Consider the following 15,738-nt stretch of genomic DNA (forward strand, 5'->3'; position numbering starts at 1 on the left):
CCCAGAACTAAGGAGCTCCAGCTCACTGTCAGCTGGTGAGGTCCCCTTCTTCAGTGTGTGGCAGGAGATCTTCATCATTCCCCCAGGTGCCTTGCAGAACTGAATTAGAGGGCCTAGTCTTTGAATCCCTGGGGGAGGTCATGTGTCCTCATTGCCATCCTCAGCTAGCCTGGATGCAGTTCACCCTGTGGCTTTGATGACAGCCTTATACATCCCCCTTTCATGTTTCTGAGCCTGGACAGACCAAAGGACCTAAGAAACTGGCTCTGTGGAGCCCTAAGGTTGTGGGCAGGGCCACTAAGGCATAATTTTACCTTCGAGTCAGAACCTGCTTGGTCTAACAGGTGAGGGCACATGCCCTCAATCTCTTTTTCTTGCAGAGAAAAGGGGAAGAGGCCGGTGAGATGGAGCAGATTTCTATCATTGAGAGATTCCCTTATCCCTTTCAGGTAAGTCCTCCTCCCGGTCCACACTATGGTCGGCCTGGAAGGGACCTTAGTGGGCAGCTCGGCCAATCTCATCATTTTACAGATCCCCAGGGAGCAGAGATTGCGGGTGGGCCAAGAAGTCCAGGTGAGAAATGGAATGGGCACAGGCTAAGGATTATTATCTGCATGATTTTACCCTCACTGATGGGAGCACCTTCAATTTCTGCGTGGCAGTGAGGAAGACAGCTTTGACCACCTCCATTCCAGTGCTCCCTGGTCCTGTGAATTGGAAAAATCAGCAAGTGGACTAGGGCTGGGGGCTTCCCATTCAATGAGGGGGTGCTAGTGGGTTTACCACTGAACCCTGATTCGTTTTCAGCTTTGACCTGGCAAGCGCAGGGAGCACAGACTAAGCTGATTTGTTTCTGTGGACTTGGCTTTCCTTTGTTCTGCAAGCAGAAACACAGCAGTCTCTAAGTCCCTGAGAGGCAGAGAAGAAACCGGAAGTGCCCCCCAGGAGGAGTGGGGAAGGGGGCGGGGAAGGCATAGGGAAAGGGAGGGGGAAGGAGGGGCAAAGAGGGGTGGGGGAAGTTGAGGGGGGGAAGGGGGCGGGGGAAGGCAGGCAGGGGGAAGGCAAAGGGGAAGGGGGGCCTCTCAGTCAGGGTTGCAGGAGCACAGCAAAGGTCTAGTAACAAAGCCAGGGTGAATGAGGGCCCCTTGTTCCCTTTCTTGGAGGAGAAAGGAGCCGAGGAAGCAGGGGCCTTTTTAGATAGGGTTTATCCTACTGCTGTCTTCTCCCCTCAGAGTGCTAATGGAGACAGGCAGTTTCAGGGATATAAAGCAGCAGTAACCCCCAAATCATTTCTGACTTCCCAATTCACCATGTGATGCTCCCCAGCTCCCCATGGACAGAAAGCAGGTCTTATCTCGGGCTCTTTCTCCCACAGCACCTGGCATCGGGACCTTATATGTGGCAGAGCCTTAATAAGTGTGTGCAGATCTATTTGACAATTGTGATCTTCCCAATTATGATTTGCTCTCGTGACCCCATTTGGCAAAGATATTTCTGTGGTTTGCTATTTCCTTCTCCAGCTCATTTTACAGATGAGGAAACTGAGGCAAGCAGGGTTAAGTGACTTGCCCAGGATCACACAGCTAGGAAGTATCTGAGGCCTGATTTTCATTTAGGTCTTCCTGACTCCAGGCCCAGCGCTCTATCCACTTGTCTCATCTATCTGCCCCTTTATTTGCATTTAAGTTACAATATATTTCTTGTCCTGAGTACACTCATGCCACTTAGACAGCAATAAGAAAGAATCCATTTAGGAGTAAACATTTTCTGTGGCTAGTCAAGAGTCAAGTTCCTACTAATCACGACCTCCACCCCTCTCTCCTGAGCTCAAAGTTTAAAAATCAGATGAAAAGAAAGGGGCAGTGTTGGCAGTGAGAAACAGTATATGCTGGGAAGGAGGGGGTCCTGGGTTTTAATTCTGGCACCACCACTTGGTGAACTTGGGCCAGACACTTAACCTCTAGGGGTCTGTGTTAGAGAGAATTATCTTATCTCTAAATTGAGGGAGGTAGAAGATCCCTTTCAGCCTGAAAATCCATGAGCCATGATTATAGAACATTGGCCCAGGGTGGGGGGGGGGGCGCCGGCTCCTACCCTGACAAGGATAAACATTATGACCCTAAACTACCCTAAAACTAAACCACTTATCTGGAGGCCCTGAGATCATTTGGAAATCTAGTACAGAAATCTAGAATGGAAGCTTCTAGAGAGTACAGATTACTTCCATTTATATCCCCAGGGCTGGCATGCAGTAGGTTCTTAATAAATGCTTGTTGATTGATGGGCACTTACCAGCTATGTGACCCTGGGCAAGTCACCTGGCCTCTCCTAGCCTCAGTTTCCTCATCTGTAAAATGAGGATAATAATAGCACCTCTCAGGGTTATTGTGAAGATCAACTGAGATACACACACACATACACATGCATACATGTGTTGTTGTTATTGATAAGTATAGAACTTGCATGCCTAGAATAATGGTTAGAGAGTTCTAACCATTTCTTGGTGACTTGAGCCCATTCCATTGACTGGAAACCCTGCACCCCTCTGATTGTCTCCATGCCTAGATGGAGTGGGAACTGCAGATCTTCCTTCTTTGCCCTGAGGTCTAACTGTTGTGGCTCTGTTCATTCCCCAGGTGGTGTATGATGAAGGTCCTCTCTACGTCTTCTCCCCAACAGAAGAACTGAGGAAGCGCTGGATTCACCAGCTCAAAAATGGTGAGCCTTGTTTGGAAAACCAACAAATAATGTTTTCCTTTTAAAACAAAACAACTTAGGCCATTTGGAAATGTCCTTATGAAATCCTCCACAGTGGCCAAAATCATGAGGTTCAAACTGGTCACATGAAAGATGGTCACACAAGAATGGGCTAATAGTCAAGGCTGAACTTGTGCTCTTGGGTCCCCGCTCCATTCTGTCCCTCCATTGACACTTCACTCCTGGACACCTAATAAAGACTGGGCCTTCCCCCTTTCTTGCCAGCAACTGTCAGAGTGATGTTTTTGGTTTCTTTCCCTTAAGGAAGGACTACTCCACATGGTTATTCTATCACAGCAAGATCATAGGCTATGGAACTAGAAGAGCCCTTCAAGGTCTTCTCATTTTACAGAGGGGGGAAAACTGAGGCCCAGAGAGGGGAAGGGACTCACCCAAGAACACACAAATAGTATAAAGTGAGGCTGTGAGCCCACACCATGATGGATCTAAGCACTATGGTTTGGGGACAGTTCTTCATCTCAGGAGCTGCTTGTGCCATTCTGGACCTTCCAAGGGTCTAAATTTGATCAGAGTTTCTGCCTTTTGCCCCAATTTGACCCTGTGTACAGCTTGGATGAAACTTCCACAGGATGCATGCATGCACGTATACTTGTATATATATAGCTACATGGCTGTTAGGGACTGAGAGATTAAAGGGCTGAATTACCATCAGGAAAGGTTGCCTAGAGAAACAGGAAGGATGGCAGGCTGATAATGTACGGTTGGGTTATTGCATGACAGTCACTTGTCCTCATAAACATAACGATTCTCATGCGGAGACTTCTTGAACCACACCCACTTTGCTCCCTTCTGGGGACTCATTTGCCCAACCCGACAACTCTGTGTTGTTGTTCATGTCCAACTCTTCTTGACCTGTGGACCCTATAGTCCATGGAGTGGCTTTAAGTGTTTTGCCCAGGGTTGCAAAATTAGTAAGTGTCTGAGGCTGGAGTTGAACTCCAGTCTTCCTGACTGGCAGCCTGAGCTCTATCCACTGAGCCGTCTAGCTGCCGCCAAGTATAGTTGGTGCCAATGGTCTAGAGGGCAGGGGCTCCACCTGGGAGAAACATACCCCATCACAACAGTCTTCTTTTTTTAATTTTACTGATCTCTTTTCATTTTTGGATCTCATGCCCCCACCCCCATAAACCTTCCTTTTGTTACAAAGAAAAAAACCAACACATCCACCTGGTCTGGTGGTATATGTGCTATTCTGTCACTGTAGTCCTCTGCCTCAGAGGGGGATTCCTCTTCTCTTCTCCAAGCCCAAACTGGTCATCATCATTACCCAAGGCTCAGCTTCTGTTTGTTTTTTCTCTTTCATTTATATTGTTGTCATCATGTTTTCTAACATTTTCCTGATTACTGATATCACTCTATTTATGGACATCTTCCCATGTTTTTCTGGATACCCCATGTCCATAATTTCTTAAGATGTAATGTTATTCCATTACCTTTCTATACTGCAATTTGTTCAGCCCTTCCCTAGTCAATGGGCACCCTCTGACTTTGACCTCCTTAGGGGATCGCTTGGTCAAAGGGGATGAACAGTTAAGTGACTTTTATCACATAATTGCAAACTGAATTACGGTATGGTTGGACTAACTGATAGCTCCACGTCTGTGGTACTGTGTCTGTCTTCCTGCAGCCCCCTCCAACACCATTTCCATCTGCTATTATCTTTGCCAGTTTGTTGGGAGTAGTGTTCACAACATGTCACTTAGAACCTCCGGCCTGATTTAATCTAACAAGCTTCTCTGTAGCTGGCACTCCCCTGCCTTATTCCTACCTCCTGTTCCCTGATTCCTGTGATCTGGAACCACCGACTGCCGGGAGACAAACATTTCTCTTCCTACACTCGCCCCCTGTCCAGCGGCTGCACTTCTGTGTGGTGCCCTCTGGAATACCCACTATATTTGTGCCAGATTTTCCTCCATTTTCGTTCTATTACATTCTTCCTGTCTTCTGGAGATAAAAGCAACCTGGCTTTGTCCTGCAGACAGCCCATCCCTGGCTGTCCTCTCCAGTGTGGGCCCTTCCTTCTCCCACTGCCCCCAACATGCTGGGCCATTTCTTGCACACCGTGGTGGGTCACGTTCAGGTGCTCCCTGTGCTCTCCCCACTCAGCAGTGTCTCCTTTGAAAGGCCCTCTAGGTCCTCAAGTGCAGCCCTTTGACTGAGCCCAAGTTTTACAGAACAAATCCTTTTATTAATGCTCATTATAATTACCCAGGGCTCAGTTTCTGGTTTTTGTCTTTTCTGTTTCCATTGTTGTAGCCAGCATGGTCATTCTTGTTCACACCTACAGTCTGGGCTCTACTCCCCCCCCCCTTCTACTGAACTAGCAGTAGTTAAGCCCAATACACAGACCAGCTCCCACTGTCCTCACCTAGGCAAATATCCTTTACAGACTGAATGAGGCTTTCCTTTTCGTCTTTGTCTCTCCAGCACCTAGCACAATAGCTGTCCCATGGTAGGTACTTAACAAATGCTTCTTACATTGCATTTAATGAAAGGCTGGAGTAGGAAGGAGAGTGAGAAATTTGGGTTTCTTTTCTGGAAAGTGGAAGCCAAGCCAATTCACACCTGCTTCACAGGATGATTGAGAAAACCCAGGTCAAATGCTGTTCTGTGGACACTATCCAATAGCATTCAGATGTTCATTGGGATGTCTTCCAACACGAAGGCCTACTAGGTACCAAAGTATACTAATCATCAGGCCAGTGGAGAGAGTAAGGGGAGACTTGGTTGAAGCTAAGCTAAGTCTAATCAAAGGGGAAAAAATGTAAGCCAGGGGTCCTCCTATTGAAGTACTGCTGGGGGGCCCCAGGCTGCCAAATGACCTCTTACTCTCTTCTCACCTCCCCAGTGATCCGGTACAACAGTGACCTTGTACAGAAATACCACCCTTGCTTCTGGATTGATGGGCAGTACCTCTGCTGCTCTCAGACAGCCAAAAATGCCATGGGCTGTCAAATCCTGGAGAATCGCAATGGAAGTGAGTGACCTGTCATCATTGCTTGCTTTGCTGTGTCCTAGCTCCCCTATTTCTGTGGCTGCCCCAAGCTCTTCCCCAGAATGCTTGCTTTCTTATCATTGGTTTCTTATTTTTCAGGCTTGAAACCAGGAAGCTCTCACAGGAAGACCAAAAAGCCTCTCCCTCCAACCCCCGAGGAGGACCAGGTATAGGGGAACCCTGGATTTGGGTGCTGGCTGAATAATGAAATAACAGTTTGACTTTGGAGCTGAGTCAGAATCCTAAAGGTTGAGGACCAGAGAACATTCCAGAGATGTGCTGGGCACTTTGAAGCCAAACAATTAGGGGCATCATTTCCAGTGCAGGAAAAAGGTAGAGAGCTATAAAGCACTCCAGCTGCCATTGGGTGACGCCACACACTTAAAATCTGAGTAACTCCTACTATTTATACAGCTCTTTGTGGTTAACCAAGCACATACATGCCTTGTCTCATTTGATACTCCCAGTAATACTTTGAGGGGCAGTTAGGTGGTACAGTGGGTAGAGCACCGGCCCTAGAGGCAGAAAGACTCAACTTTCTGAGTTCAAATCCAGCCTCAGATACTGACTAGCTGTGTGACCCTGGACAAGTCACTTCACCCTGTTTGCCTCAGTTTCCTCATCTGTAAAATGAGCTGGAGAAGGAAATAGCAAACCACTCTAGTGTCTCTGCCAAGAAAACCCTAAATAGGGTCACAAAGAATTGGAAATAACTGAAAAGCGACCAAACAACAATAACAAAAATAATACTGAGGCACATAGGCAGTTATCTCTGTTTTATAGATGAAAAAAGCTGAGTCCCAGAAATGCTAAGCAAATTAGCCAAAGTCAACCCAAGTTGCAGAGCTGGGACTAAAAGCTAGGCTTCCTGGACTTCTAGTTGAGTATCTGATCTGGGCTAGGCCAGGGGTGGGGAACCTGCGCCTCAAGGCCACTTGTGGCCCTTTAGGTCCTCAAGGGTGGCCCTTTGACTGAGTGCAAGTTTTACAGGAACAAATCTGATTTGTTCCTCCATCAAAGGGCCACCCTTGAGGACCTAGAGGGCCACATGTAACCTTGAGGTGCAGGTTCCCCACCCCTGGGCTAGTGCTTGGGCTAACAGTCTTGGGAAAACACTCCAGATGGGAAGGAGAGGAAGGTGGTCCACTTGTATTTACGTTGCCTATTTTGACTTCCTACCCTATAGATTCTAAACAAACCACTCCCCCCTGAGCCAATAGGAAGTCCCAACCCCACAAATGAGCTCAAGAGGGTTGTTGCCCTTTATGACTATACTCCGATGAATGCAAATGACCTGCAGCTGCAGAAGGGTGAAGAGTATTTTATCCTGGAGGAGAGCACCTTGCCCTGGTGGAGAGCTCGGGACAAAAATGGGTGAGAGGCCATTCCAGCCATTCTAGAACCGTACATACCTACATCCTGGCACATGCAGAGTCGCATAATCTGATAGTCTACTCCCACCTGGATAGAAAGGGTTTTTACCCACTCGACACTGAATACACACAAAGAATCCTATAGCCCCTGGCCCAGGCCCCCACCAGGCATCAGCTGGGTGGTCAGAATCTGGGCCCTACCTGGAAGTTTGGGGTGTTTTTTGTTTGTTTTGATTTTTGGTCTGGCCCTGCAATTTCACTGGCATAGGGAAATACCAGTGAGTTCCCTGTGCCCCCTACCAATGCAGATCTGCAACTGTTCTGCAATTTGTGATCTTTGACAGTTGAATCAAGTCAAGATAAGACAACAAACATTTCTTAAAAGTGCCTACTATGTGCCAGGCACTGTGCTAAGCTCTGGGGATACAAAGACAGGCAAAAAGAGCCCCTGCCCTCAAGAAGCTCACATTCTAATGAAAGAGACAACATGCAAACAACTATGTTCACACAAGATCTAGACAGGGTGAAGTGGAGGTGATCTCAGGGGGAAGCATTAGCATTGAGCATTCCACCAGCATGGAAAGAGCAGGATCATATAGCATGCAGAGAGGAGTAATGAAGTAAGGAGTAAGAAGCCCGGAAAGGCAGGAAGGGGCCAGGCTGGAAAGGGCTTTAAAAGCCAAACAGAGGATTTTCTTTCTGATCCTGAGGTGATAGGGAGCCCCTCAGGCTTATTAAATAAGGGAGTGACATGGTCAGACCTGTAGCAATAACAGAAGCCTATTGCAATAGTCTAGGCATGAGGTGATAAGGGCCTGCACTAGGGTGGGGGCAGTGTCAGTGGAAAGAAGGGGGCATATGAGAGAGATGTTGTAAAGATAGAATCGATAGGACTTGGAAGCTGATTGGATGAACTTGGGGGGGGATGGTAGAGTGAGAGAGTGAGGAGTTGAGGATGATAGTGGAACCCTGAATAGGAATGGGGAAGTTAAGAAGCAGGGATGGCTTGTGGGAAAAGATAATGGGTTCAGTTTAGACAGGATGAGTTTAAGATGTCTGTAGTAGATCAAGTTTGAAATGCCCAATAGGCAGTTGAAGATGCTAGCAGAGAGTTTAGGGCTGGAGAAGTAGTTCTGAGAATCATCCGCAGAGAGATGATAATTGAATCCATGGGAACTGAAAAGACCACCAAGTGAGACAGTATAGAGGGAGAAGTGTATTTAGAAGAGAGCCTTGCGGAATGCTTCATGGTTAGTGAATAGGACAGCTAGGTGGCTCAGTGCATAGAGTGGATGGAGCACTGGGCCTTCAGTCAGGAGGACCTGAGTTCAAATCCGGCCTCAGACACTTACTAGCTGTGTGACCCTGGGCAAGTCACTTAACTCTGTTTGCCTCAGTTTCGTCTTTTGTAAAATGAGCTGAAGAAGGAAATGGCAAACCACTCCCGTATCTTTGCTGAGAAAACCCCAGATGGGGTCACCAAGAGTCAGACGTGACTAAAACGACTGGACAACAGTAACAACATCACCTAAGTCTAGATCTAGCAAAGGAGAAAATGAGCAGGAGGAGAACTAAGAGAGAGATATGTCATAAAAAAAACTAGGCAGGATAAGATATTAAGGAGAAGAGGGTGATCACCAGTGCTGCAGGAAGGTCAGAAGGATGAGGACTGAGAAAAGGCCATTAGTTTTGGCAATGAAGAGATGATTGGTAACTTTGGAGAGAGCAGTTTCAGTGGAATAATGAGGTCAGAAGCCAGACTATAGAAGGTTTAGAAGAGAGTGAGGGGAAAGGAAACAGAGGCACCCACAAAAGGGAAAAGAGATATGAGACAATAGCCAGGTACATGGTACCGTTTTCCAAATGTAGCTTCCATAGAGCTCATTTCTAGGTTTTCCTAAACATGGGTTGCAGAGTACTCACAGTAATAAATGTTTATAGGTTTGGCTTTATTTTACTTCACAGAAAATGCAGAAGATCCAGAAGGACTTAGAGGAGTCCAGGAACAGATACAGAAAACACATAAGGCCCTCAAGTAGCCCCTAAACTTACCAACACAAAGAGCCTCTAATCATTCAGAAGCTCTCCTTGGAAGGCAACATCATTTTGAGACTGTAGTCACACGAGCAGACCCTTTCCTATCAAATCTACACTGTCTGAATCACTCACTAAAGTATTGGGGGTGGGGGATGGGGTAGTAGAGGTGACATAGTCACTTTCAGCTCTCCTCCAGTCTTGGGGATCATGTGGGTGAGTCTTCTCTTTCTCCAAGAGGCATAGAAGTATGCATGTTTAGAAACTCTCCTCTCTCTAGAAGGTCTGATCCTCAAACTCTTGAACTCAGGGTTGCTCATGAGAGAACTTCCAGGGCTGGTGCTGCCTAAGAAATCTCCCCTCCAGCCAGAAGGCTAAATCCTGGGATCATGCCACCTAGGAAACTGAAATTCGCCCTCTAGACAGAGGTTGGATTTCGGGAACGTCGTCCATGACATACCATCTCAGGCCATGTGGACAAGGACATGCCTACCTCTGCCATGTGCTTCTGAAGGAACTCTGTCATGATCTCAGTTGCTGTTATCTCTTGGATTGGGAAAGTTCTTTCTCAGGATTTTTCATTGGCAACGTCACGTAACTCCCATGTGCTCATGCCCCAAGGTAGCAATTAGTTCCTAGAGGTAGAGGAGATCACATACACAAGCTTCCTGCTCCCCTTCAGAACACCCATTTGATGAAGCAGTATTCAGACCTGTTCTCTAATCTGGGAAAAGGCCTAAAAGATGAGAGCGTTGTACTACCCTTTTATGGCCTGCACAGAGGGGTAGCTCTTATGAGCAAGAGTCTCCCCTTAACCCCCAGCCAAGCAATCATGTTGTCAGCAACAATCCAAAGTTGTCAGCTCTCTTCCAAAGAAGGCGCCATTGGGCAAGGAGCTACAGACTCCAAATCCCTCTACTCTGTAGAGGGAGAGATGCTCTCGTTCCCTCTTTTGATGCTCTTATACAGAGCCGAACACACAAGCCTCCAACACAATCTCAAACACAGAGAGTCCAGCCCATCGCCATTGGGATTCTCAGCTTCTGAGGCCAGGGCCACACATTTGGCCAACTCCCGCCCAGGGTGACTCATGTCTCTGTCTACTTTGCAGACAGGAAGGTTACATCCCTAACAACTACGTCACTGAGGCAGAAGACTCCATTGAGATGTATGAGTAAGTATGCACAAGGCCTTTGGCTATAGTATTTCATAAGGAAGAGGCTTTTTCTCTTCCTTTCTCAATATGCATTTTAAAATTTCAAAGGAGTTGGCAACCATAGCTCACTGCCACAAGAACAGGGGGCCACCATGGGACATGAAACTTTTGTTTGTTTGTTTTGTCTTTTTGGCTAGGCAATGGGGTTAAGTGACTTGCCCAGGGTCACACAGCTAGTGTCAAGTGTTTGGTCTGAGGCCACATTTGAACTCAGGTCCTCCTGACTCCAGGGCTGGTGTTCTATCCACTGCACCACCTAGCTGCCCCATGGGACATGAAACTTTTGAAAGGCTGCCACGCCCAGACTGAATTCTTTCTGCTTTCCTTCCTAGCCACAGGAGTGGGTTGTTCCCGAGTCCTTCCTTTCCTGATCTCTTTCCCTCAATGTCCCTTTGATCCTAGCCTAGGTTTGAGAAAGGAGTGGATGATGCCTTCTGTGCACATCATAAGCACTCAAGCAGCAACTTCTATGCTGCGTATGTGAGCAAGTGCCAGCCAGAGGAACACAGGTGGGCTTGTGGTGGTTGTGATACTTCTTTCGGGGTTCAGACGTGGACACTTGGGCTGTTTCCTGTTTCAGGTGGTATTCCAAGCATATGACCCGGAGCCAAGCAGAGCAACTGCTGAAGCAAGAGGTGAGTACACTGTGATGTCTGAAGCTCGGAACTCCAAGCAGGCTCCTAAGCCGTGGACCGCAGTCACCTCCAAGCTGAAGGAGATGAGGTTGCCAGCATGCAATGCTTGACTATACTTAAGCTCAGCAGTTGCTATGGCAACTAGCAACAGGGAACTGAAGGTCAGGATGGATGTAGGTGGGAGCTCTACTTGTTCCTCAGTCATCTTGGCTTCCTTCTCTTCATTCTAGGGTAAAGAAGGTGGTTTCATTGTCAGAGATTCCAGCAAAGCAGGAAAATATACTGTGTCTGTGTTTACCAAATCAGCTGGGTAAGTGATAAGTCCTGAGAATCAGTCAGTCAACAAGCATTTATTATGGACTTCCAATGTGCCAAGCACTGTGCTAGGCTCTGGGGATACAAAGATCTAAGAATCATCAGCATAAGAATGATAATTGAGCCCATGGGAGCTGATGAGATCACCAAGTGAGATAGTATATAGTGAAAAAGATCAGGGGGCCGAGGACAAAGCCTTGGGGGACACCCATAGTTAGTAAGCCTACCTAGAGGGAAATCCAGTAAAGGAGACAGAGAAGGAATGGTCAGAGAGGAAGGAGGAGAACCAGGAGAGAGTGGCCACCACCAGAAAACCTAGAGAGAAGGATATCAAGGAGAAGAGAGTGATCACCAGTATCAAAGGCGACAGAGAGGTCAAGAAGGATGAAGATTGAGAAAGGGCCATTCGATTTGGCAACAAAGAGCTCACTGGTAACTTTGGAGAGCGGTTTTGGTGGAATGAGACAACTTTCTGAAGGAGGTTAGCTGGGAAGGGGAGTGAAATATAGGATGACAGCTAGCAGAGATAGAAGGATCAAGTGAGGGTTTTGTGAGGATCAGGGAGATGTGGGCCTGTTTGTAGGCTGCAGGGAAGATGCCTGTAGACAGGGAGACAGTGAAGATATGTGGGAAGGTGGGGGTGATGGAGAGGGCAATCTGCTGGAGAAGATGGGCTGGAATGGGATCAAGGACGTTTGCCTTGGCAAGAAGAAGGGCCACTTCGTCATGTGAGGGGGTGGATTCCTCCCAACATTTGCAGTCTGATTGTCCCATCAGGCCACTTTTTCTCTTTGATCTTTGAGCTTCCCCACCTCATTGATTTGGAGTCTGTAGCTCCTCACTGTTTCCCAAGCTCCTGACTATGTGTTCGCTTCCCCAGGGACCCTCAAGGGGTGATCCGCCATTACGTTGTGTGTTCCACCCCTCAGAGCCAATATTATCTGGCTGAGAGGCACCTCTTCAGCACCATTCCTGAACTCATCAACTACCACCAGCACAACTCTGCCGGTGAGTACCAGAGTCTGCACAGGAAGGGGCTACAAGCAGCAAGGGGACACATGGGGAGCTGAAATGCCCATCATTCTGAGCAGAGTTCTATCATGGAGGCTGAGGGAGGCATACAGCAGCAGCTTGCACAGAATTGATCCTCAAGGAAGATTTGTGGCCTGATTAATTTTTTTTTAAATTTTTTTATTCATTTTGAACTTAAAGACAGGAAGACAAAAAAAAGATAACCTTTCCATGTACACAGCACAACATAAAAAGAGGATTCGATAACACTTACTAGCTGTGTGACCCTGGGCAAGTCACTTAACCCCATTGCCTAGCCAAAAAAAAAAAAAGGATTCAATAGAAAACCATGAATTTCCATTTCACACTGTTTGCTTTTTTTTGAAAAACTATATACTACACATAATTTTCAAAGATACCCTGCTTTTCTATGCTTTCTTCTAAGTTTTTTTTCGTTCTTTGCTATGCACTTTAAAATTTTTTTTCTCCCTTCCTCTCCACCCTGCCCTAGAGAAGGCTACCATTAGATACAAATATGTGTGTGTATGTATGTGTGTATATATATATATATATATATATATATATAATATATATATATATATATATATATATATATATATATATATATATATAAACACCATACTATACATCTATTTATCAGTTCTTTCTCTGGATGTGGATAGCATCTTCCTTCATAGGTGCTTTGTAATTGATTTGAGTATTTTTAATACTCAAAATGACTTCGTCGTTCAAAGTTGTTCTTAGAGCAATGTTGCTATTACTGTATACAGTGTTCTCCTGGTTCTATTCATTTCACCTTTCATTATTTCATGCAAGTCTTCCCATGTTTTTCTAACATCAAGCAGTTCATCATTTCCTATAGCACAGTAGTATTCTATCATGATCATATACCACAACTTGTTCAGTCATTCCCCAATGGATGGGCATCCCCGCAATTTCCAGATTGCTCTCCAAAATGGCTGGATCAGTTCACAATTCCACCAACAGTGTGAATTAGTGTCCCAGTTTCTCCACATCCCCCCATTTGTTGCTTTCCCCTTCCATCATTTTAGCCAATCTGATAGATGTAAGATGATATCTCAAAGTTGTTTTAATCTGCATTTTTCTAATCAATAGTGATTTACAGCATTTTTTCATGTGACTATATATGGTTTTGATTTCTTCATCTGAAAACTGTCTCTTCATATCCTTTGGCCATTTATCAATTGGGGAATGACTCATAATCTTATGAGATATGAGACCTTTATCTGAAAAACTGACTATAAAAATTTTCTTGCAATTTTCTGTTCTCCTTCTAATCTTGGCTACATTGGTTTTATTTGTACAAACCCTTTTTAATTTAATGTAACTAAATTATCCATTTTGTACTTCACAATGCTCTCTATCTCTTGTTTTCGTATCCATAAGTCTGATAGGTAATATGTTCCATGTTCTTCTAATTTTCTTGTGATATCTCCCTTTCTATCTAGGTCATGTATCCATTTTGACCATACCTTGGTAAAATGTGTAAGATACTAGTCTATACCCAGTTTCTGCCAGACTGCTTTCTACCTTTCCCAGCAATTTTTACCAAATAATGAATTCTTATCCCCAAAACTTAAATCTTTACATTTGTCAAACACAAGGTTACAATAGGCCTGATTCATTTCAAAGCATAATGCTGAGGAAGTGTATCCATGAGGTTGGCAAGCAATGAAGGTCCCTGAATTACCTACTATGGCCCCAGGAGAGCAAATGAGATGATGAATTTAAAAGGCTTTAGTCTCTTCAAAACACGATATCAATGTCCATTTCTTCTTCCAGTTATTAGAATACTAGCTGCCTGGAGGAGAGGTAATATACAAAAATAATTATACTTATAGCTGGTGACATTGATAAAGCACTTTTTTATTATGAACTTAACAAATGTGAATGTTTCCATATGCAAAGAAAAATTTTAAAAGATTATATATTAAATGATGGAGCTATCATAATATTGGCCTTTTCATTAAAAAACATATGTTAAATTTAACTGATCTATTTATTCAATGCCATCCCAATTAAATTACTAAAAAATTATTTTACTGAGAAAAAACAACAGAATTCATTTGGAAGAATGAAAAGTCAAGAATTTCAAAGAAACTAATAAAAAATACATAAACGAAGGAGAATCAGCACTACCAGACCTCAAACTATATTATAAAGCAGTAAATATCAAAACTATCTGGTACTGGCTAAGAAACAGAAAGGTAGATCAGTGGAACAGTGTAGACATACATTTCACAGTAGTAAGGACTATAGTAACCTTATGTTTGACAAACGCAGCGATTTAAGTTTTGGGGATAAGAATTCATTATCTGGTAAAAATTGTTGGGAAAGCTGGAAAGCAGTCTGGCAGAAATTGGATTTAGACCAATATTTTAAGCCATGTATCAAGATAAAGTCAAAATGGATACATGACCTAGATAGAAAGGGAGACACCACAAGAAAATTAGAACATGGAACATATCACCTATCAGACTCATGGATAGGAGAATAATATATGAAGAAACAAAAGATAGCATTTGAAGTATAAAATGGTTTCAATTATATTAAATTAAAAAGTTCTTGTACAGATAAAACCAATGTAGCCAAGATTAGAAGGAAAGCAGAAAATTGGGAAAAAATTTTCATAGATAATCTCTCAGATAAAGGCCTCATTTCTCAATATATAAAGAACTTTGTCAAATTTATAAGAATATGAGTCATTTCCCAACTGATAAATGATAAAAGGATATGAATAGGCAGTTTTTGATGAAAAAATCAAAACTTTACATAGGCATCTAAAAATGATCTTAATCCTTATTGATTAGAGAAATGCAAATGAAAACAACTTTGAGATATCATCTTGCATCTATTAAATTGGCTAAAATGATAGATGCCCTTCAATTGGGGAATGGTTAAACAAGTTAAAGTATGTGATTGTGATGGAATACCACTGTGATATAAAAAATAATGAGCTGGTTGATTTTAGAAAAACATGGAAAGACTTGGACCTGCGAAGGAAGATGCTATCTATCTCCAGAGAAAGAACTGCCAAATAGAAATATGTATAGTATGGTTTTATAGACATGTATATGTGTGTGTGTGTGTGTGTGTGTGTGTGTGTGCGCGCGTGTGTATACATATATATATATATATGTATATAGTCTTGTTTCACTGTAGTCTTCTCTAGGGTGAGGTGGGGAAGGAGGGAGAAAAAAAAGTGCACAGCAGAGAACAAAAGAAAACTTAGAAGGGAACACAGAAAAGCAGGGTAGCTTTGAAAATGATGTGTAGTATTTATTACATAGGTTTTCAAACAAACGTAAACAGTTTGAAATGGAAATTTATTGTTTTGTA

At 44.3% G+C, this 15,738-nt stretch overlaps 1 protein-coding gene across 2 annotated transcripts in view; it reads left to right on the plus strand.

Annotated features, from left to right (window-relative positions):
* BTK (Bruton tyrosine kinase) overlaps nt 1–15,738 on the plus strand; it is a 35,113-nt gene that overhangs the window by 12,499 nt on the left and 6,876 nt on the right. For both annotated transcript variants that reach the window (XM_020963392.2, XM_020963393.2), the window contains exons 4-12: nt 381–449; nt 2,637–2,718; nt 5,627–5,755; nt 5,873–5,940; nt 6,960–7,147; nt 10,292–10,354; nt 10,977–11,031; nt 11,262–11,341; nt 12,227–12,354. In XM_020963392.2, coding sequence (XP_020819051.1) covers nt 381–449; nt 2,637–2,718; nt 5,627–5,755; nt 5,873–5,940; nt 6,960–7,147; nt 10,292–10,354; nt 10,977–11,031; nt 11,262–11,341; nt 12,227–12,354 — 862 coding nt within the window. The remainder of the gene's footprint in view (nt 1–380; nt 450–2,636; nt 2,719–5,626; nt 5,756–5,872; nt 5,941–6,959; nt 7,148–10,291; nt 10,355–10,976; nt 11,032–11,261; nt 11,342–12,226; nt 12,355–15,738) is intronic.

This window comes from Phascolarctos cinereus, unplaced genomic scaffold (assembly GCF_003287225.1).
Source record: "Phascolarctos cinereus isolate Bilbo 61053 unplaced genomic scaffold, phaCin_HiC Scaffold_8;HRSCAF=390, whole genome shotgun sequence".
In the NCBI taxonomy this organism is placed as follows: domain Eukaryota; kingdom Metazoa; phylum Chordata; class Mammalia; order Diprotodontia; family Phascolarctidae; genus Phascolarctos; species Phascolarctos cinereus.